This window comes from Prunus avium, chromosome 3, assembly GCF_965620075.1.
Source record: "Prunus avium chromosome 3, drPruAviu1.hap1.1, whole genome shotgun sequence".
Taxonomy (NCBI): Eukaryota; Viridiplantae; Streptophyta; class Magnoliopsida; order Rosales; family Rosaceae; genus Prunus; species Prunus avium.
Genome location: NC_142286.1, coordinates 37,908,202 through 37,930,351, shown reverse-complemented (window position 1 = coordinate 37,930,351; position 22,150 = coordinate 37,908,202). Strand labels below are relative to the sequence as shown.

The 22,150-nt window shown below is 37.5% G+C and overlaps 3 protein-coding genes and 1 long non-coding RNA gene across 4 annotated transcripts; 3 read left to right on the top strand and 1 right to left on the bottom strand.

The window, feature by feature from the left end:
* The first annotated feature begins 9,001 nt into the window (after positions 1-9,001).
* LOC110755575 (zeta-carotene desaturase, chloroplastic/chromoplastic-like) lies at positions 9,002-11,367 on the top strand. Its single transcript, XM_088250240.1, has 8 exons — positions 9,002-9,022; positions 9,202-9,326; positions 9,820-9,892; positions 10,017-10,090; positions 10,345-10,449; positions 10,779-10,854; positions 11,123-11,195; positions 11,301-11,367. Exons 1-6 carry the CDS (start codon positions 9,010-9,012, stop codon positions 10,800-10,802), a joined length of 414 nt encoding a protein of 137 aa, XP_088106366.1. The 5' UTR covers positions 9,002-9,009; the 3' UTR covers positions 10,803-10,854; positions 11,123-11,195; positions 11,301-11,367.
* A 118-nt stretch (positions 11,368-11,485) lies between these two features.
* On the top strand, positions 11,486-12,278 carry LOC148296095 (uncharacterized). Its single transcript, XR_015834469.1, has 2 exons — positions 11,486-11,928; positions 12,012-12,278. It is a non-coding gene; the product is annotated as an uncharacterized LOC148296095 (long non-coding RNA).
* Positions 12,279-12,442: 164 nt separating this feature from the next.
* LOC110747007 (Pentatricopeptide repeat (PPR) superfamily protein) lies at positions 12,443-14,340 on the bottom strand. Its single transcript, XM_021947222.2, has one exon. The coding sequence runs from the start codon at positions 14,216-14,218 to the stop codon at positions 12,599-12,601; it is 1,620 nt and encodes a 539-aa protein (XP_021802914.2). The 5' UTR covers positions 14,219-14,340; the 3' UTR covers positions 12,443-12,598.
* A 4,718-nt stretch (positions 14,341-19,058) lies between these two features.
* LOC110755585 (NAC domain containing protein 3) lies at positions 19,059-20,875 on the top strand. The gene is made up of 3 exons (XM_021956815.2): positions 19,059-19,598; positions 19,701-19,978; positions 20,071-20,875. Exons 1-3 carry the CDS (start codon positions 19,412-19,414, stop codon positions 20,662-20,664), a joined length of 1,059 nt encoding a protein of 352 aa, XP_021812507.2. The 5' UTR covers positions 19,059-19,411; the 3' UTR covers positions 20,665-20,875.
* The last annotated feature ends 1,275 nt before the right edge of the window (positions 20,876-22,150 follow it).

Below are 22,150 nucleotides of genomic sequence, written 5' to 3'. Positions count from 1 at the left end.
CATCATATATGTCCGGAAAGTGACTTAAGAACAAAAAAGACTCAAAACAGAAAATAAAACAAAATAAAATAAAGTAAGAATTTAAGTGAAAAGAAAAAGACTTGCTATCCCTTCCCAAACTTAGAAACAAACATTGTCCTCAATGTTAAAGAATTCAGGCATCAACAACGTTATAACAAGAATTAAAGGGAAAAAAAGCAAGTAAATACAAGAACAAACACGAAAAACAACTACAACACGGTTGCAAAAACGAAAACAAAAACGAAAACAAAAACGAAACCAAACAGAAACAAATAAAACAGTAAGCCCTAACAATAGTCCTACGTACGCAGAAATCCAACCCAAAGAAACGCACAAACCAAAATGAAAGCCCAACCCAAACGAAAGCCCAAAAGCGAAGAAAGTAATAAGACAAAGAAACCAAGTCAGAAGCACAAAGAGCGAGAACTCAGTAAAATAGAAAAAGTGGGCCCTGAAGTCTCGGCACCTGTGAGTCACGGGATACAAAGTGAGAGACGTGTCGACAAGCAGAGGTCCCTCTCAAGTCCCAAAGCCAGAATTATTGGCTTCATAGGAAGGCGTGACGACTTTCGTTTCTCAAAAGCGCTGAAAGGCGGAACTGTAATTAAAGGGGTTGGGGACCAGGTGAGGTGACCTAAGGGGATAGGCCGTAAGGGCCTCGCAAAACGCAGAAGTGCAGTGGCTAGGGTTACGTAAAAACTAACTCTATAAAAGAAGAAGAGAAAGAGTTGGGGAAGAACACACAGACTCAGAAACACACAAAAGAGAAAAGAAAGACAAAAGAAAAGAAAGTTCAAATGGCCTCTTCCTATCCATTCTCGTTGGATCTCAACCTAGCTCCACCGACTCAGACTCGGGGCCAAGCAGTGGCACCAGTGTGGATGCCCTACTTTGCCTCTGCACGGGGGCACGTGACAGTGAATGACTCGATACTGCTGGACAACGATGTTGCCCTTGGAGTTGCTAGAAATCTAGTAACTCCCAAGGATATACGGGTGCTGGGATCAAGGGATGACAACCGGGTCGTGAGCGATGCTCTGGCACTAAGCGTGCAAAGCTCGGCAACAGTCGCAAGTGTGGGTCATCGCCTAATTGCGAAGTCCCATGAGGTGGAGGTGCTAAGAGGTCAGCTGGCGGCGGAGCGAAGTATGGTGGAAGAATGCCAGAGTATTATTAAAAGCTTAAAAAGGGAAAGGGCAAGGATAGTGGAGGTGAATCGACACCAACTGGAGGCGTTGCGGGAAGAGAACCAAAATCTCTCAAAGATGGTAAGTGTTTACGCCCATGACATGAGAAAGCAGCTGGAGGACCTGGACCAACCGGGTAAACGCAAGCAAGCAGATCGCGAGATACGTTACGCTCAAGCTAAGAGTGCGATCTTTGGGAGCTCAAGTGATGAGCCCCAAGAGGCTGTGCGTGAAAATCCAGAAGAGGACAGCCATAGGGCCAAACTCAAAGCTCCAATGGTCGAGACACCGAGCACTATGAAGAAATGACTTCTACTGCATTATTGTTGTTTTTATTTTATTTTGTTGTTTTTGTATTTGGTTATTTTATTTCGGAAATAAAATAGTAAAGTTGCAGAAGGAAAAAGAAAACGGAAAAGAAAGCGCATCTCCCAAACTTAAATCAAACGAAGACGACAAACAGAAAAGAAAGCACAATTCCCTAACTAAAATAAAATAAAGATGATAGCCGAAAGGGAAAAGCAAAAACACAAAGCTCTAGAAAATGAAAGTAACGGGCAAAAACACAAAACACCAGAAAACACGGAAAAAAGAAAAGTAAAGTGAAAGTTAATGTGCTCCCCCTTGAAGCGATTAGGTCGAGCATGCCCGGGAAATCCGAAATGGTGTTGGCTCTCTCTCATCAGCATATGTCTATTTAAACCACACCTCTGCAAGCGGATGATACCCAGCATTTCTTCCTGCAAACTCAAGGAAAAACATCAAAAAATTCAGAAGCAAAACAAATGGCATCCTCATGCACTCACCTTGATGATCTCAACCTTGAGCTCTCACTTGCACCACCGAATGCCCAGACAAGGGCTCCTCCAACTCCTGTCTTCCCAAACTCCACATATCATCATGGCACGGCCTCAAACTTTGCTGAGGCAATACCGAACTTTGCTGAGGCAAGGCCGAACAGAGCAGTGCTGCTGGGTGGCATGATTGGCAGTATACTCACACCGGCAGATCATCTGCATGTGGCACGTAGGTCTGACAAGATGGCAGTGGATGAGTCCCACTCTTTATCTGTGCTCCATGCAGTCTCAGCTACCAATTTGGGCATGCGATTACTGGCGAGGATGCGGGAGTGCACAGCGCTGAACGAGGAAGTGGCTTCCTTGAAGGCTATGGTGGCAGATTTGCAGAAGCGGCTTTACTGTGCCACTCAGCATGTGGAAGCACTGCAGAGGAAAAATGATGACCATGTAGAGCTGCTGCAGATTCTACAAGTGCGAGACAATAGAAGCAAGCCATGATGATGATGAAGATGAAGATAAAGAAGATGAAGAAGAAGAAGAAGTTTTTTTTGTTTTTTTTGTTGTTTTTTTGTTGTTTGTTTTTGTTTGTTTTTAATGCAGAGTTTGAAATAAAATAAAAATGTGTTTTAACACTCAGAAATAAACTAACTAACCATACCACGTAAATAAAATACATAAACTAACTTAACAAAACAAAAACAAGAACAAATACTCAACAGAAAAGATAACAAAGAAAATATAAAAAAAAAAACTTAATTTAAAAACACACGAATATACAAGCAACTCACGGATGACCAGTTAAGGGCCTCAGAAAACACAGCCAGGGGATCCGGGAAGGTTGGAGGGGTCACAATGGTCCCGCTTAAAACCCAAACTTCTTAGACACCGAAGGTGTCGCCTAAAGAACTCCTAGACACTGTATTGACGGAAGTGCTCACTGGGGTTACCATAAGTCAGCTCATATAAAAAATCTTTTTTTATTTTCTAAGATAAAAAAAAACAAAAACAAATTAAGATAAAATGAAACAACAAACCATAAATGAAAATGAACTAAGTACTCTAAACAAACTCAAACAAACGAAATAAATTGTTGTACTAAAAGAAACAAACCAAGAAACCAAAGAAAAACACAAACAGCACTTTCTATCACCTATTTATCACCATTTGGACAGATTCGTTTCTCTGTTTTTCAGCTTCGACCTGTGTTCAGTTTTTAGGCCATAACTTTCCAACCGCAAGTCCAAATTTCACGTTCTTTATATGGTTGGATTCAGCACAGAAAAACAAAGAACCCAACGCGGACCAAAAGGCAAAAACAATAACAGAAATAAACAGAATTCAAAGAAGAGAAAGGATTGAAATGCTCCCCCTTGAAGCGATTAGGTCGAGCATGGATGCACTTGGAGGTCGACTTCTCCCATTGCTCCACACTTCCCATTCTTACGATTGAGGTTGCCATCTCTCTCCATTTTTTTTTTCTTTTTTTTTTTTTTTTCTTTTTTTTTTTTTTTTTTTTTTATTTTTTGATTTTTTGATTTTTTTTTCTTTTTTTTTTTTTTTTTTTTGGTTTTTTTATTTTTTTTTTTTATTTTTTTTTTTTTTTTGTTTTTTTTTTTTTTTTGTTTTTTTTTTTTTGTTTTTTTTTTTTTTTGTTTTCTTTTTTTTTTTTTTTTTCGCATTCCTTGAACTTGTTTGCATCCAAGAGAGGATGCATTCCTAAGAGGACACAAATTAATGTGCAAACAACCAATTAAAAATACCCGCAAGTGCACGGATCTATCGAAGTATAGATTATGTAAGTACGGGGTCGATCCCACGAAGAACTTGTCGGCTTCCTATAAGTTCTAATTTGAGTACGTAAAGAACACTTAATTGACACACCACAAATGCAAAATGGAAACTAAAAATGAGTAAAGAAGTGTAAAAGAAATGAAACAATACAAGAAAACTAGAGAAAAACACAAACAGCACTTTCTATCACCCTTTTATCACCATTTGGACAGATTCGTTTTTCTATTTTTCCAGTTTCGACCTCTGTCCAGTGTTTTGCCTATAACTTTCCAACCGTTTATCCAAATTTCACGTTCTTTATACGGTTGGAATCAGCACAGAAAATGGAAGAACACAACGCGGACCAAAAGTCCAAAACAGTTACTAAAATAAACAGAATTCAATAAACAAGACACACAACGTATCAAACACACAACTCACACACACATTGGGGGGGAGGGGTTTTGGTTTGGTTCAAGTGACCTATTTCTATTGCATGAAAGTAAATGGACTTTGAATTTAAATGAGAATAGCAGAGATGAATTATCAAATTGTGAAATTAAAATGTAACAAACACTAGGGTTTCGGAATCCACCCTAAACAATTCTACCTATGTTCATGAATACTCAAATGATGAACTCTAAACATGTTGATGAAAATGTTCGCAATCAAGACCATGGGTCGTGGCTCAAGACGCATTGATTCTCTCTAATATACGTAAAGTGCATGGTTCGTGCTACAATACTTGTGCCCTCCCCATAACCGAACCTAGGTATGGTTCGTACTTCGATTCAATTACAAGGAGAACCCATTAAGTTCAAAGAGAATATGAACATCACAAGAATCCTAATAGCATGGTGTTTACATTAGGTATTCAAGAAACCAATTCACATGGATGATTCTTACTTCATCCATTTATTGCTTAGGATAACATGAAGATACACATAACCCCAACAATCTCAAGAAGCATGCTTTCAAAGATGGCCAACCAAGGAAAAACACACATCAAGGATAGATTAATTTGGTGAATTGGAATTCATCAACAATATCTAGAAATTCATACACTCAAGCATCAAAACAATAAGGTAATCATGTTTAGGGCTTCAACCTAAGCCCTAGCTATGGAGTTTAGTTGCTCATACTTATTCCAAATACAAATTCAAAATAAAATTAGAAAGAGTTTACAGATTTTGAGAAAATGATGAAAGCTTCAAGGTCATCAATGGTGGAAGCCTTCTTCTCCACTTTGCTTGGCTGCACCTTGGCTTCTCCTATCTCCAAACTCTCCAAAATCTGCTCTCAATGTGTAGAATCATAGAATGGATAGGCTACCCACGTTCAAAACCTCTCCCACTTCAGATTGCACTTCCCTTTGCTCCTTTGCCCATCATTTCCAGCTCACACTTTTAATATAAAACTCATTCTTTCCTCTAAAGCCTTTGCCCATTGTCCCCTTGCCATGATGAAGCTTTGACTTCACAAAGATGCCAAAAGCTTCAGAAAATATCTCATTTACAAAGGTAATTCCTTGTTACCAAGAGTTATGGTAACAAGAAATTAAGATGACACAAAGGAGGTAAAAGCTGGCCAAATCCGGATTTCCAGAGCTGTGGTAACATACTGGATTGGTTGGATAGGCAATACTTGTCCAATGGAGAGCCCCCTAGTCCGCCATGTGAGGGTGGGAGCTGAGCTCGTACCGTAAGTTGGAGACAAAGCTGCGTCTTCCCGGAACCACTCTCCCCTACCAATTCTGTTATGGAGTTGCAGGGTATCCCACCCCCCAAGCAGTCATCTAGTATTGGGCATCCAATGGATAATTTAGGGGTTGAAAGAGGAATGAGCATGAGGTTTTGGGGTGTCATGTTTCTGTAATTTAGGGGGGGATGTGATGGTGCTACAAGGCATGCATTATATATATAGAGTTCATTTTGAAGGTCTGTAATGTAGGCCATCTGTCTTTTAAGGGATGTATACTTCATCCTTTTTCCAGGTTGTAATTACTTTTTTTTTTTCTTGAATTTTTGAGGAGCAAATAATTTTAAAAACATTCTGATGCAGTACGTACTGTAATAAGATCATATTGTAACTCTATCATCTCTCTATTGTACTCTTATTGACATAATATTGCCAGTGTACGCATGTTTATTGAATATTTATTGCTGCTATATCGCCACTCAACTGGACACCAATAAACTGTATACGCACAAATACAAAAAGAGGCATGATCATTCCATAAAATCCTATTTCCAAACTTACATAATACAACAATAGGCCACCCCATGGTTACATAATACAAAAAGAGGCCACCTCATAGTTCCATTTCCCTGCTGTTGACAAATTCGAAGTTTGCATACTCTTCAAGTGCGGCGACCACGACCCATGAAATTCATGACCCCGGCCACAGTGATTATGGCCCAGTTTCCTGCCGGATCCACTATTTTTGCAAACTTACGAAATAGTTCAAATCCCCTTTCCACTTGTTGTTGCTTCAACTTGGCCATTTCTTCTGATTCCTTGAATATCATAATTGCAGTGGTAGAGGCAATTTCAATTTTTCCTTTGATGGTCCGTGGAACTATTAAGCCTTTTGACTCACCCCCTTCGTATTTGCACATCTTCTTCGAGGTGACCCATTTTCCATTGTAGCACACGAGAATAACAATTGTCTCCATTTCTGACCATGACAAAACAACATTTCATTAACACAATATAACCACAATAAAAATACAATACAATAGCAATATAACCACAATATAAAATCAATATAATAGCAATATAACATCAACATAACAGCAATACGACAGTAAAATAAGAGGAACACAACAGCAGTACACCAGTAACACATCAGCAATCACACTATACAGATCTACTACATCAAATGGAAAATCCCAAGTTTCAAGATTCACATATCCAGACCAATCTAAGTGCAATTGGTACAAACCCAGATGACTGAGCATGAATATTCAACAAAACCTAACCCAAAGCAATTAAAGCCAAAACGAATTTAACACAAACCCAAACAATCAAAATATAACCCATTTCACATAATCCCACTGATTTTAAGAAAATAACCATCAACACTACCTTTTCGAGGTCGGCGATCCACTAAAGCTTCAAGGTTGCAAGCAACTATTCAGAAGACATACCTAAAGGGAGGGGTTCACGATTCCAAACAGAGAGCAAGAGACCGAATAGAGGAAGAAAAAGACATAACGAAGTTAGAGAGAGAAAGAGCTGCGCTATGAGAAAGAGAGCAAAGAGAGAGACAGAGAGTTGTGCTAGAGAGAGAGAGAGCCAAGAGAGACACAGAGAGCTGCGTTAGACAGAAACCAAAGAGAAAGAAAGCTGTGCCACAGAGAGAGAGAGAGAGAAAGCTGAGTGACCTAAGAGAGAACAAACTTTCTGAACTTGTTAAAATTCAGCAATAAGTGGACAATAATTTTATATTTATAGGTGATAGTTGTACAAAAATTGGGGAGGGGTGGTATTTTTAGTTAAGATTATAAAATTGGTGGCATATAAGGCTATTTCCCAATATTCTAAACGTATAGCCGCTCGGCTATACTTGTTAAATATATTCGAATATTTAAATCGTATATCCGAACAGCTATACTCTTGAAATATATTAGAATATTCTAAACGTATAGCCGTGCGGCTACAGTTGTTAAATATATTCGTCGCTATACTTTTGAGATATATTAGAATATTCTAAACGTATAGCCGTTCGGCGATACTAAATATATTCGAATATTTAAATAGTATAGCCGCACGGCTAGACACTTGAAATATGTTAGAATATTCTAAGTTTACAGCTGCGCGACTATACGCGTGAAATATATTCGAATATTTAAATAGCTGCCTAAATGTATTGGAATACATTAAAAGTGTAGCCGTCCAGCTATACGTGTTGAGTATATACGAACTGCTTAGAGAGAGGGAGAGAGAGCTCAATTTAAGTAGTTGATTCTTAGAAGCTTCAATCTATGGCTTCTTGGGTTCTTTTACCCGTAGCTCCAGTAACCGGTAGCTGTATAATGGCTCCTGTGAGAACTCTGAGGTCGTCCTCCGTCTGCATTCGGTCTTCTTTGGACACTAAGGGCCCGTTCGGTAGAGCGTTTTCAACATATTCTCTGTTTTCATTCTCTGAAAACAGTCGAAATATGTGTTCGGTGGCAAGAGTTTGAAAACATGAAAAACAACTTTCAGAAAACAGATTCAAACTCATGTACAAAAATTGAAAACGCCAAATTATCGTTTTCAATTTATGTTTTCATTTTCTACCCAGCAAAACATAAACGAAAATCAAACCCATAATCAAACCCACCACGGCCACTACTACCAAACCTCACAGACCTAGTCCCCACATCACCACAACCTATCAAACCCAGTCGACACCAACACCAACACCACCACCATCCCAATGGAATCACCACCAAACACCCAATCGAACCCAATACACATCATCGCCACCTAGTAAAAAGCAATCGACCCCAGCACCTCCACCACCCATGCCCAATCAAAGCACCATTACCGCCATCACCACCTGATCAGGAGGGGGAGAGAGAGAGAGAGACAGACAGACAGACAGAGAGGTGGGTTGATGGGATTCATGCCATGGAAGGAAGGAGTGGGTGTTGCGGCATGAAGAGATAGTGAAAAAAAAGGGAAGGAAGAAGAAAAGAGAAAGGAGGGGAAGAAAGAAAGAAACGGGGCTGGGAAGGAGTTTTTATCTAGCCAAAAAATTTTAATTAATGAATATAGAATATATATTTCAATAAACCAATAGGAAACAATTCATGATTTTCTTGGTTGACCAAGAAACATATGGAAATTGTTTTTTTTATGTGTTCTCCCTTATTTGTTTTTTTTATCTTCTATTTTCGTAGTTCTACCTGTTTCGAAGAAGAAAATTCCACCTCTTTATTTATCATTTTCACTTATTATTAAAGATAATTCTAGGTTTTTATAACATTAGAATTTTTTTATTTTTTATAGAACATACATTAGCAAAAATATACTTGAAAAATAACTTACATATTATTATTCTCAAATTGTACTACCAGACACGTTTTCACTGTTTTTATTTTTTGAATATGTTTTCTAATTAATCTACCAGACGCATTCTTGAATCCTGAAAATGCAAATTCGTTTTCTCGTTTTCATTCTCTGAAAATATTCTCTGAAAACATTCTCTAAAAACGTTACCAGACAGGCCTAATGTTTCTGACATGAGTGTAAATGGTAAAGTTCCCATCTTTTTTAGCTTCAATTTGACAATTATCTCTGTGTTTATTGCTATTCAGTCTCTTTTGATTTCTGGATATTCTTACTTACTTTCGGTGAATTATAATGAATTTGAGGAAACTGGTGATGGGAGCACTATTAAGTTAGCATTCTGAGATGAATGTTTACTCTGCCAGCTCCAAAAGGGTTGTTTCCACCTGAACCTGAACACTACCGAGGTCCCAAGCTCAAAGTGGCTATAATTGGAGCTGGGCTTGCAGGCATGTCAACAGCATTTGAGCTTTTGGATCAAGGCCACGAGGTTGGTCCAATTTATGTTATAGTCCTCCGACTGCTCACAATTATGTCAGAATTGTATGTTTCTTTCTGTTTAGCTTTTTTACTTCAGTATATGATTTAACGTTTTAAAATTGGGGACTTTGGCTGAAACGTTTCAGCAGCTCACTTCCGATTTTCAGCTAGGTTGTTTATTTCTAAGAAATTAGTTACATGTGTTCTATATAAATTCTGCTGGTGGATATATATGAGTCAAGGCCTTTCATTGGTGGAAAAGTGAGCTCCTATGTTGATAAACGTTGAAACCCCATTGAAATGGGACTCCATGTTTTCTTTGGTTGCTACAGTAATCTTTTCCGATTAATGAAAAAGGTGAACAAATATTGCTTGGTTGAACTGCTATGACATTTGGGTGATCCTGATATCCTGGGAAAAATCCTTATAAACATCTTTATTATTCTTTAACAATGTTTGTATGATATCTGATATTTTTTATTCTTGGTGCTTCACTTAAACAGGTGGGCGCAGACGAAAATCTACTTGTCAAGGATCATACTCATACTTTTGTAAACAAAGGGGGTAACATTGGTGGTATGTCTCAGTGCTTGATCTTATTTGTTCATAAATCTTTCCTCATCTAGCCATGCTCCATTATGTCACAATTCATTTATTCATGTCCAATGCACCTTATCTATAACTTAATTTTCCATCACAGAATTTGATTTTCAGTTCCCAATTGGAGCACCAATACATGGGATTCTTGCATTTTTGTCTACAAATCAGTTTAAGGTAGGTTGTCCCTATTGGAGTCACTGCTACTGGTTTTACTGCAAGCATTGTCATGTCTCGTTACTTCGGATACCAGTATGGAGAATGAAGCATTGCTTTCGCCTTAAATCAGGAAAACCAGTAAAGAAAAAAATTCATATGTTTTCTTCCTTTATCATTTAGAGAGCTTCTTGAAGTGAACCAAATTGTAATGGAGCTTATTGCTCAATTAAATTTCTGTTAATGGTTTCCTGTATAATACTGTTCAAATGCAGACTTATGATAAAGCAAGAAATGCAGTGGCTCTTGCATTAGGTCCAGTTGTGAAGGCTCTGGTTGATCCAGATGGAGCATTGAGGGATGTACGGAATTTGGATAGTGTAAGAATGAAAGCTATCGTTATCCTTTATTTTGGTCTCCATTCATTTGTGTACCTGTGAAAGTTGTCTGATTGCGTTTTATTTTTTCTTTTTGGTGGGGGTGGGGGAGTTGTATTCTCTGAATTTTTAGTTGAATCTGGGAATGTTCCGCAGTTTATTTTCTCCATGTTCATAATTGAATTATAATTAGTTATTATTTTTCACACAATTGTTGTAACTTTTAAAATATTACTGGTGAATTACAAGACTAATGGACAAGGATACTTGTGTTTGATAGGAAATTGAAGCAAGCTTTGGGATTACTAATCTTCTTTATACTCCTGATGCAGATTTCTCTTGCTTTGCCGGCCTAGCACTTACTTCTCCGGAAGATTACTACATTGAGGGACAAGGTTCACTCCTCCAGTAAGGAAAACATGTGCATTATTGTTATCACATTTTTCAATCTTTAGGTTTTACAAGTAGAGATTACATATAAAATAACCAGACACCCTCTTTATTTTGAAATTTTCAAACCAAAATTTGTGAGGTTTCTTGAAAGTTCATTTTGCATCTCAGTGTGTGAAAATGTATTATAATGTGAGATTAATGATCCTTTGCCCATTTTTGTGTATCAGAAATATTTGCACTTTTATGATTTTGAACTTCGCGCTGATGCTTCTTCGTCTTGCAGATACATTTTGACACCAGGTGATCCTTACATACCTTTACCAAACGAAGAAGTTATAGCAAGAGTGACGAAACAGGTAACTAGCTTATTAAGTGTGTTTCATACATTAAGCAAGTTCATCTGCAGTTGGTAGAAATCGATAAAACAATCAAATTCTGAACTTTGAAAATTTCAATTCAAGGTTTTGGCTTTATTCCCATCATCCCAAGGTTTAGAAGTCACTTGGTCATCTGTTGCCAAAATTTGGCAATCTCTCTATCGGGAGGCACCTGGAAAAGATCCGTTTAGACCTGATCGGAAGAGACCCGTAAAAAATTTCTTCCTTGCCGGATCGTACACAAAACAAGTAAGTTTATGCAACTGATTTTGCCATAGAAGAAGAATGACGAAAGTAAAGTGTCAAGTGTTGTAAATTCTAAATGGCTGTACCTTTTACATGACTATATAGACAGCATGGAATGATGATCTTCCAACGTTCATGTATGTGTTCCTGAACGTCAAGTTTTCTGTGTTTATGAATGTCTCTTCTGCTACATGAACTAATAAACTTGTGCTTCTTATAAGAACAGATTTTTCGTGGTTGCCATATCGTACGAAGAAACGCCAAAAGAAGCAGAATTATCTTGATCTTCTTCGACACTGTAATACCTAATTAAGATTTTTTTTTTTTTGCAACATCATGCTATCCATTGTGCTTGCTCTTGTCTTATAGAAGTGAATTTATACGGTTGCGTTGTGTGGACAATGCTGGCTCTTCTGACGGCATGGTGCCTCTGTAGCAGCAGCTACTGTATACTTAGCTAGCAAGGGTAATGCGCAAATTGGTTTGCAATCTGCCAACAATTCAACTCCTGCGAGCTCATCTCTGACTCTTTAATTTGATCTTTTATAGGAGTTGTTTTTATACTCCTAATCTTGCTCTCAGCTGCAGCCCTCCCTCGATGTTGAGTGTCAGTCTTATACATTCTCAACGATGCACGTATATATGTATTGATTTGTGCATCAGTTTGTCAGTTCGTGTGTATTGTAAGTGAAAGATTGAATCCATCGTGTGTCAGCTAAAATGTTTCTTTTTTCTTTATTTGATATGAAAAACGTATGCCGTATTATGTATTTCATTTCATTTCCTTGCCCAATTATTGTATCTCAATTCTATTTACTGTAACTAGTTCGATCTGCTACAATGCAAACACTGTCTATCATTTTATTGAGTATAAATGGGAGACTACCTTCATAAAATGTTGCACTTAAACCTTTCATGTCCCTCTACCTACTATAATACATATATAGCTTTTTTTTTCGACAGCAAGAACGAGTGGAAAAGAAGGCAAACGAAAAATGGTAGCCACAAAGGGTTCAAACTCATTCCTAAATCAGACAAGAACTTCTGACCATTTTTAATGTTTAACCATTTAAAGAGACAAAATAATGACATGAGAGCACTGGCTTATCAATCTGAGACTTGAATCTGTGGTGTGTTTAAATCGACTTGGGCCTGGAATCAAACAAAAAATGCATGAGATCGCTGTTATCTGTTTCAATTAAGCTACAGCCAGGCTCCTTCTTCACCCCACTGTCATCCATTAGCTTTCTCACTTCTTCAACCCCATGCCACTCACCTCGCGAAGCATATATGTTTGATAGCAGCACGAAATCCCCACTTTCATCCCTTCTCATTTCAAGTAGCCGCTCATTTGCTCGCCTTCCCAGCTCGACATTTCCATGAACTCTACAAGCCCCAAGCAGAGTCCTCCAAACAATGGCATTGGGTTCAATCTCCATTTTTTCTATGAATTCAAATGCTTCATCTAGTAGCCCAGCACGCCCTAACATATCCACCATACACCCATAATGCTTTATGTTTGGCTCAATTTTGTACTTATTCTTCATGAGATTGAAATATCTGCGCCCCTCTTCAACCTTCCCAGCATGACTGCAAGCAACCAAGACTCCAACAAACGTGATCTCATTTGGCCTGATTTTCAACCTTCGCATCTCTTTAAACAGATTAACTGATTCCTCAGCATGGCCATGAAATGCCAAACCTCCTATCACCGAATTCCACGAAGACACATCCTTGTCCCTCATCCTCTGGAACACTTCAAGTGCCCTTTCAATACTCCCGCACTTAGAGTACATATCTATAAGCGCATTTCCAAGTATGATGCTCATATCTCCCCGACCCATCTCCAGAAGGGCAGAATGTATCTTTTGCCCAACATCTAAATCTCCAATATCTGTGCAAGCAGACAAAAGACTCAACATGGTCACTTCATCAGGCTTTTCTCCAAGACTGCTCATCTCCTCGAACATCTGCAGTGCCTGCTCATACGACCCGCAAAGTACATAACCTGCAATCATTGCATTCCAAGTCACCACATCTCTTTCCGGAACCTCATCAAAGAGCTTCCTTGCACTCTCCATCTCCCCTTGCTTTGCATACCCTGTAATCATCACATTCCAAGAAACCAAATCTTTAACAGGCATTTCGTCGAAAAGTTGCCTGGCCTGATCCAACTTCCCCCTTCTTGCATATCCTGCTGTCAAAGCTGACCATGGCACAACGTCCCTCTTCGCCGAAGCATCAAAAAGCTCGCTCGCAATCTTCAAATCCCCACAATTAGCATGGAAATAAATAAGGGTATTTCTAACAAACGTATTCGACTCAAATCCGAACCTCACAACCTTCCCATGAATCCCCATACCCATCTTAACCCAAGAAAGCTTAGTGCAGGCCTTGAGTATAAACGGGAAAGTGAAGCTATCGGGCCTTGCATGCCGATTTTCCATCTGGGTATACAGAAAAATCGCATTTAATGGGCTCTGGCTCTGAGCTGAGCCTCTGATCATGGTATTCCACATGAAGGTATCTGGTTCAGCAACATGAACGAACAGTTGGTGGGCATAATCTATGGTGCCTGAAATAGCCATAGCACCGGCGAAGATGAGTTCTCTGATAGCAGAATAGTTTGAATTGAAGCCGTTGACGACCATGGAAGCGTGGACTTGCTTGAGAGCTCGGAGGTTGGTACATTTTTGCCAGAAGCTTGACCGTTGGTGACGGTTGGCGCTCCTGTCGTTTGGTCTCTTTCTGATCATTACACGTCGGTTTCATGCTGCTTTCTCATTTGCTCATTTCACTATGATTCTTGGAGGGAGCCCAAACTAAAATTGAAACAAAAAATATCAAGAATATGACGCATTCCAATTGGGCTTTCAGCCCAGATTCCTGACCCATCTTTTTGAGAATGGGCCATTAAGCTACAATTTTTTTAGCTGGCTTTTTTTCCCACACTTTATTCTAAGATAGGAAAAAGTCAAATAATTATTGGTAATTTGGCACCAATACAATACAAGACTAATCATTTGCGAGTACTGTAGATATGCATTTTGTTCGAAGGCCTTATGTGTTTCTTTTTTCTTTTCTTTTTAATTTTTGTGACAACAAAGGCCTTATATGTTTCAAATAATTGAGAATAAATAAATCAAACTTATGTGTTGGCAAATCTTTGAAATAACAGCACTACAACTGCCTGCATAAGAAATGATTTCGACATTGTCCCCAAAGATCTAGCACGACAATAAGTTAATCAGAAAGTCTCATCTTCATAGTAATTGCTTATTTGAGGATCTCTCAATTGAAGCTCTCTATATATACAAACACATAGTTATTAACAAATTGATAAATAAATAAAAAGATTTGCCGCCTTTCCGAGATCCTATTATATCAAATATAATATGGTTACACATCTTACATAATAAAATTAACAATATTTAATTACCTTTGTAGTCACACACAACAGTCACTGGGATATACTTAGAAATATTATCCTTCAAATATGTGTTGTATGTTGATTTGTTCTCATTGACTTCAACAATACTATACGATATAATAAATTAGTATACATGTCATTCTTCTGGGATACTCGGAGATATCACTTTTTTTTTTATACTTAAATTACAAAAATAATTAAACACATTATTAATAAAATCCGAAACAATAATATTATCTGATGATTGTGGTCCTAAACCCTACTTTGTGGCATTCTTTCCAACTATCAAAGATAATTTGAATTAAATGGGACAACTTCATCCCCTTTTTTTATTAAGCAGCTCAAAAGCTTTCTACGTGTGTTTCCCGATTTGTTTGTGAACTGTCTGAATTTGGTCTTACTGATGAGATACTTTGAATCAGATTCCCTTAATCTCTAATTAGTCTATAAACGTATATCCCCCAATCGTTTGATTTAGGTGCACTAATACTATCGTCAAGTCAATTTTAAGCACCACCATAGGCTATAGCCCACACCTAGGTACCTAAGTTGGAGTGCCTTTAATCAATATCAACATCTAATTATATGTGATATTTTCGGTCTAGATGCTATGTCAATTATTCCTTTTGAGAAAGGGAATATAATTAAAAGTAAGTAATTCACGGGTGAGAAGAAATGCAAAATGAGATTTGCTCAAAAGAGAGTCTTTAAAATGACAGTAAGTTCATAGATAACTCTCTTTTGAGCAAGTTTTGTTTTTGTCCCTAGAACTGCTATGGACGAAAAGTTTTTCTTATTACATAGTTGCAAATCTGTTATCGTGTTTTGCCAAAAATACGTTGAATTCAAGTTATTAGACTACCATAGCCATGAATTGGTAAACCACACCTTTCTCAGCTAGATGATGGACCATATAATATAATTGATTTTCAATTGAGGCCATATCAGTCAAACGTAGAAAGTTATATGAATCGTTTTACTAATACTTCATCTTACCCTTTAAGGTGGCTAATCTTTTTGGTTTACTTGTTTTTTTTTTTTTTTTGAGATGGACGATAGCATACTAAACTCACACACACTACATTGATGCTAGGACTCGAACCCAGGACCTTGCTTGAGGGAGTAAATACTCCAAATCACTACACTAGTGGGTCCTTTGTGGTTTACTTGTTTAAGTTTAACTTTATTTTACACTTTTTACTGAAAATCAAAGCCGTTTTAAGGTGATGATTAACAACAAAAGAAGCCCATTTTGAGGTGATGATGATTTGCCTTCTAACAATACCTAATCATTGAAACTCTAAGCCCCTATCCCAAATATTATAAATTAAAAAGAATAAAAAAATAGAATAAACTAAATTTATTTTTTTGGCCAACCTACTCTTCTAAATTCTAATTAATTTAATCAACGTATTCTTACCTTTGTCAACATTTTCTGCGAACCCTGTTTGTCCACGTGTCAATATCAATCGTGGCTTATTGTCGGAACAGAGGAAGCAGGGCCCACAGTGCCAACGCAGCACTTGATCAAACGGTCAACGTAAACTTTAATATAGGTTCGGTGGGAACTTTTCGTCTCAGCCAATCAGAACTCGCCAAGTTGATGAGTTTGGTTGCTTTTCCGTCGGCAGTGGCGGCACAGTCTATTCTTTTTTCTCGGACACGGATGGCAGATATTAAGATTGACTGCACGAAGCAATACGAGCCGTCCGATCAAGGAGGTTGCCGAGACGATTAGAAATACTAAAAATAGAAAAGTCCCTACCCCCACGCTTTCGCCTACATTATTAAAAATGTTTCCTGGAAAGGAGAAAAGGAAAGGGATTAGTTTTGGCATTATCCAGATTAATTAAAGAAGGTAAAAGGTTAAACAGTAGATTAATTCTTCGTCAAGCTAATAATAAAGCCAAATTTTGCTGATTTGTTTGTTGGCCTAGAGAGAATGTACAGCTCATGTTTTGGCAAAACAAACATGCTTTGATGTGTATACACATGCATGTTTTGTTTTCTTATGAAATTCATTTATTTTTTATCTGCATTTTCAACCTGACTCAATCAAACACCTAAATATTTAAAGGGGTAATTTGGATTACTAAATAATACAAAATTTGCAGCAAAGTTTGACGAGGAACACACTATAGCTAGTACAAAATGCAATATTACGGCTAAACACAAGTCTCTAATATGCCTTTCAGTCAATACGAAGGAAGTGGATTAATTAATTGCGGTTTTCTATTTGTTTTTGTCACGTTACGGACTTGGGATAAAGTAGAAATCCCAAACTCAATGAGTGATGTCCGGAACGTGACGGTTTCCAACCTAATTAATTGCACGACCTTAGTGTTTGTGCCTTTACCACATAAAAACGATTATATGCCCGCGCCCATCCATGTGCATTAGGTGAGGCCAGTAATAATAATAACTATGAAAAATCATACTTATTGTGAAACAGCTATAGTTGGGACCTAATGCTACATAAACCTCTCAAGGCAGGGCCAGCTAAGAGGGATCCTCCATTTACTTAATTAAGTGCCCAAGGACAATAAGAATTTGTTTGTGAGTGCTTTTGAAAAGGTCAAAAGTGTTTTTTGACAACTAAAAACGCGTTTTTGTTAGAAATGCTTATAATGAGTATCAGTGCTTCCTAGAGAAGCAGTCCCAAATCAACCCCAAGTCTTGTTAATATAAGTTAATTCTTGAATGGGTTCTTTTGAGGAAATAGAAAAATTACTAAAAAAGTTCAGTGGAGATTTTGATGCACCACCCAAATTCCTAAAAATGTCTACCCTTTCTTTTCATCAAGTTGAAGTTTAACTTTGGTTGATGGGATTGGACCGTAAATTGGTTATGGAATTGCCGATCATGTGTTTAATTAAAACGATTGATTTGGTGTGAACTCACAAAACTAATTACATTAAATAATCTAATCTATTAAAGAAATTCGATATTGAATGCAATGGGACGACTTCACTGCTACAATCAACTGACTTAACCCACATATACGCTTAATCAGTTTTTATTGTCAGAACTTTTAGTTTGGTTGGAACGACAAAGTAATAAAAGGCAAAAGTAGTGAACGCAAAGGCTGAAAATTCAGTCTGTTTGGCTAATTCAAGTTGCAGCAAAGTTCATGAATGATGACATGGCTAGTCCATGAGCACCACACAAAAACCCCAAAACGCAATTCCTTGACCTTGATGGGTCATATCATACGAATGTCTATACAACCAGACACATAACCCTAATCATGCATTACCATAAGCAGGAACACTGTTCACACAACACACCTCCCATATATGAAGAAGTCAGAAAGATAATGTCACATGCTCACATGTAGCATGGTCTCTTTTGTCTACTAGTCCAACAAACCAACTCCCTCCCATAATAATTATGATAATTTCCAAATTTTGTTTCTTTGATAAATTAAAAGTTTGTAATAATATAAATGATTTCATTAAATTAATTTCTTTCATTTATTTCTGATTAGCTGCCAATCTGTTGGCTCGACAAAATGTTCCGTATTGAGGGCAATGTGGTCATTTTGACAAGAAATATGCACTATTTTTGCTGATTTTTAAAATGATTTTCAGTGATGGGTATGTTTGATCTAAGATTTTTGATTTTGCACACAAAAATAGCTATCATATGAAAAAAAAAAGATCTTCTACTAAAAATTAGAGTTTTGATGTTATACTAACTAATCTTCCAACATGCGCTCACGCCTATACCAATAAGCTTTCTATTTGTTTTTATATTTTCTCTTTATCTATAGAACTTTTGTATGATATAGAGAAATGATCATAGTTCTTCGTACATAGTCAAAAACGTATTATGGGTATCATAATAGATCCAGCCAATCACTCAACCGCAAAATTATTGTGCCCTTTAAATGCCAAAGAAAAATAAAATAAAATTAGGTATTAAGAAAATAAAACTATTGCACGCATTAGACGACTTTTGTAAAACTAGGTAGTTTCAAAATAACTAACAACGTGACTTTGGTCCCTAAATCTCTCTTTACCTAAAGTCAATAATTACAGATAGAGAGTTTAAATTTGGAAAGAAGAGAACTGTTCTTAGCTATCTCATTTACATGCAGGTGACAGAGGTCAGTCGCTAGCTCCAAAGTCAAGAAGAAGGGAATTATTACAGAAAAGTTAAAAGGGAGAGCCTGAAATTTTGAAACTACCCACCAAGCTGCCTTACAACCCACGTTTCTTTCTCCCCCAAAACCTGTATTTAACGGGGTTCTGTACCTCTCGACACAATTTTTTTTCCTGGAGAAAACATCTTGGAACATCTCTCAGTTAATTAGAAGCTTTTCAGTTTCATAGCTTTTTGTTTTCCTTATCTCACAACATCTTAGCTCTGTTTTCCTTGTGTGTACAAGTTTTTGGTAGAAACCAGTTCGCAATTTATAGTTCTTTGGGATTTTTCTGTGTAGATTTCGGGAATTTAGGGCTTATTGGTGGTGAAACCCATTTGAGATACAGAGAGGGTTTAGTGGGAAATTGAAGGAATGGAAAATGCTTCTGGGTTTAGTAAGGAAGATGAACAGATGGAATTGCCTCCGGGGTTCCGATTTCATCCGACTGATGAAGAACTCATAAGTCATTACCTTTCTCCTAAGGTTCTTGACAGCTGCTTTTGTGCTAGAGCCATTGGTGAGGTAGATTTGAACAAGTGCGAGCCCTGGGATTTGCCTTGTAAGTTCTTCTAAACTAAACCAATATTTTCTCTCATTTTGCTCTGCTGCCCAGGTCAGTTTTTTGTTTTCTTACTTTGTGTTCTGTGCTTGTTCCATGAAGGGAGAGCTAAAATGGGTGAAAGGGAATGGTATTTCTTCTGTGTGAGAGACAGAAAATACCCAACTGGTCTAAGAACAAACAGAGCAACTGATGCCGGGTACTGGAAAGCCACAGGAAAAGATAAGGAGATTTACAAGGCAAAAACCCTTGTTGGGATGAAGAAGACTCTGGTTTTCTACAAAGGAAGAGCTCCCAAAGGTGAAAAGACCAACTGGGTCATGCATGAGTATAGATTGGAAGGCAAATACTCTGCCTATAATCTCCCCAAAACAGCAAAGGTGCAAATGAAATTTTGCTCTGTTTTTGCTCTGTTTCATATTGTTTTTTTCTTGTATTATTTGTTAATGATTTCTCTTTCTTTGTTTCTCAGAACGAGTGGGTGATTTGCAGAATTTTCCAAAAGAGTGGTGGTGGGAAGAAAACTCATATTTCAGGGTTGGTGAGGTTGGGCTCTTTCGGGAACGAATTGCGCCCTTCTTTATTGCCACCTTTAATGGATTCTTCACCCTACAACAGCGACACGAGAACCACCGTCTGCGAAACGTCTCATGTGTCCTGCTTCTCCGATCCGATGGAGGATCAGAGGACTCAGGAGGATATAATTGATAGCTTCCAAAACAACAACCACCACAACAGCAGCAACAGCAACCACAACCCTCTTTTAGCTTCTTCGTCTCGTTCAAACCCCTCTGCTCACTTAAACCCTTTCTACTCCAACCAAATCACACCAAACATCGGATTCTTGCAGCACCAAGACTCTGTTTTGATGCAGGACCAGTCCTTCCTGAGGATGCTGCTTGAAAACCAAGCGCCAAACTTGAGGCGCAGTGCAAAAACAGAGCTCTCACAGGACACAGGCCTGAGCATGGATGTCTCTTCCGTTGTGTCGAACAGAGAAATGGTTCAGGACGATCCTTCATACTCATCTGCTCCTGTAGAATTTGACAGCCTCTGGAATTATTAGTTGGAAGATTAGCATGAATTAAGAGAGGGATTTCAGGGATTTGTAATTAATTGTTGCTAAATTATATTGTGTCCGTGTATAGATACTCTCGATTGAATCATAGAAGAACCAAGAAAGAGAAAAAAAAAAAAATTCCATGGGATGAAAATGAATATCACTTGTTTGTGTAAATTTAATTCGTTATTGAATGATAATTCTTATGAATTTGGTAGATTAGTTATAACTTAAACAGTGGTAAGTTGGCAACGCGACTTTTTTATGCGTCTTTTTTCTCTGTTTTCATGTTCATTGGTTATTTTAGGTCACCAACCGAGAGTTCCTTTGGTTGATCAATAACCAACGGCAAACGTGTATGGAGTGTCACAGAAAGCAATAACAAATTTCAGATCAAAAGCATTTTGTTTTCCGTTATTATATTTTTTCGAGGACATTTCCTATTGAAATGGACAATAATATATTAAACTCAAACATACTACACGGTCCTTTGCCTATTTCTCTTTATTTTAATTTATGGATATACATAATTTCTTTCTTTCTCAACATTTGATAAACCAATTGAAAAAAGCAAATTTGATCTCAGTGATTTCTACATATTTCATCAATAAAAACTATTTGTAGATTTACACATATTGTTGCAAGACCAATATATTCGAATATAAAGGAAAGAGTATATCGAACGTAAATATTTTGTTCGTGCGTAGTTGCATACGTATAGAGAGAGCGAGTAGCTTGGCATTATAATCGTGTGTATAAAATAACAGCAAAATATTATCTCTTGAAAGCCTTGAATTTAGGCAATTTATATAGCTGGACCTCCACATCATACCGTGTATGATCAAATGGATGAACACTATTTCATATTTTTAACGTTCCTTTTCTTGTGGAGTGACATAAGACATAACTGTTTCTTTGTACCATGACACAATGTTCTACTGTGGTCAGTTGTCAACCCGAAAAAGATCCATATACAAAGAATTTCTATTATCATATTTTTGTTGGAATTATTAGTTGGAAGATTAGCATGAAATAATGACCCATTACAATTTTTTTTTAAAAATATGGAATTATTAATTTGAGGTTATTTTGTTTGTCCGTTGAAGTTTGTCAGGTAGAGCATGCAGAAGCAGAAGAGACAAAAGTTCAGTATACATTTTGGAAGCGTATGTACACCTCTCAACTTCACATCACATATGCATCCTGTATAGAGTTTGGTATTTGATAAACAGTGCTATTTCGTCGGTTACTGTTTCAATTAGCTGTTGAGTTACGCCAAACAGACCATCCAAATATTTTGCATCCTCGTGTTTAGAAGATGTCGATAATGATTATAAGAATGCTCTCGTATTAGATAAGAGTCTTGTAGTTTCGTGAACGGGATCTAGCATACTAGAAAATGACATTGAGTTGCAGATCAATGGTCTCAACATCACTTGTGTTAGATACAAATTCGTACTACAAATTTTTATAAGCGATACGAACATTAAGG

Bases quoted from the DNA above. Each gene is read 5' to 3' on its own strand.
- LOC110747007 (XM_021947222.2), bottom strand. From the start codon at position 14,218: ATGATCAGAAAGAGACCAAACGACAGGAGCGCCAACCGTCACCAACGG.
- LOC110755585 (XM_021956815.2), top strand. From the start codon at position 19,412: ATGGAAAATGCTTCTGGGTTTAGTAAGGAAGATGAACAGATGGAATTG. The intron at 19,599-19,700 runs GTAAGTTCTTCT...TGTTCCATGAAG, and splicing joins CGAGCCCTGGGATTTGCCTT to GGAGAGCTAAAATGGGTGAA. The intron at 19,979-20,070 runs GTGCAAATGAAA...TTTGTTTCTCAG, and splicing joins ATCTCCCCAAAACAGCAAAG to AACGAGTGGGTGATTTGCAG.
- LOC110755575 (XM_088250240.1), top strand. The intron at 9,893-10,016 runs GTATGTCTCAGT...TTTCCATCACAG, and splicing joins CAAAGGGGGTAACATTGGTG to AATTTGATTTTCAGTTCCCA. The intron at 10,091-10,344 runs GTAGGTTGTCCC...GTTCAAATGCAG, and splicing joins TGTCTACAAATCAGTTTAAG to ACTTATGATAAAGCAAGAAA.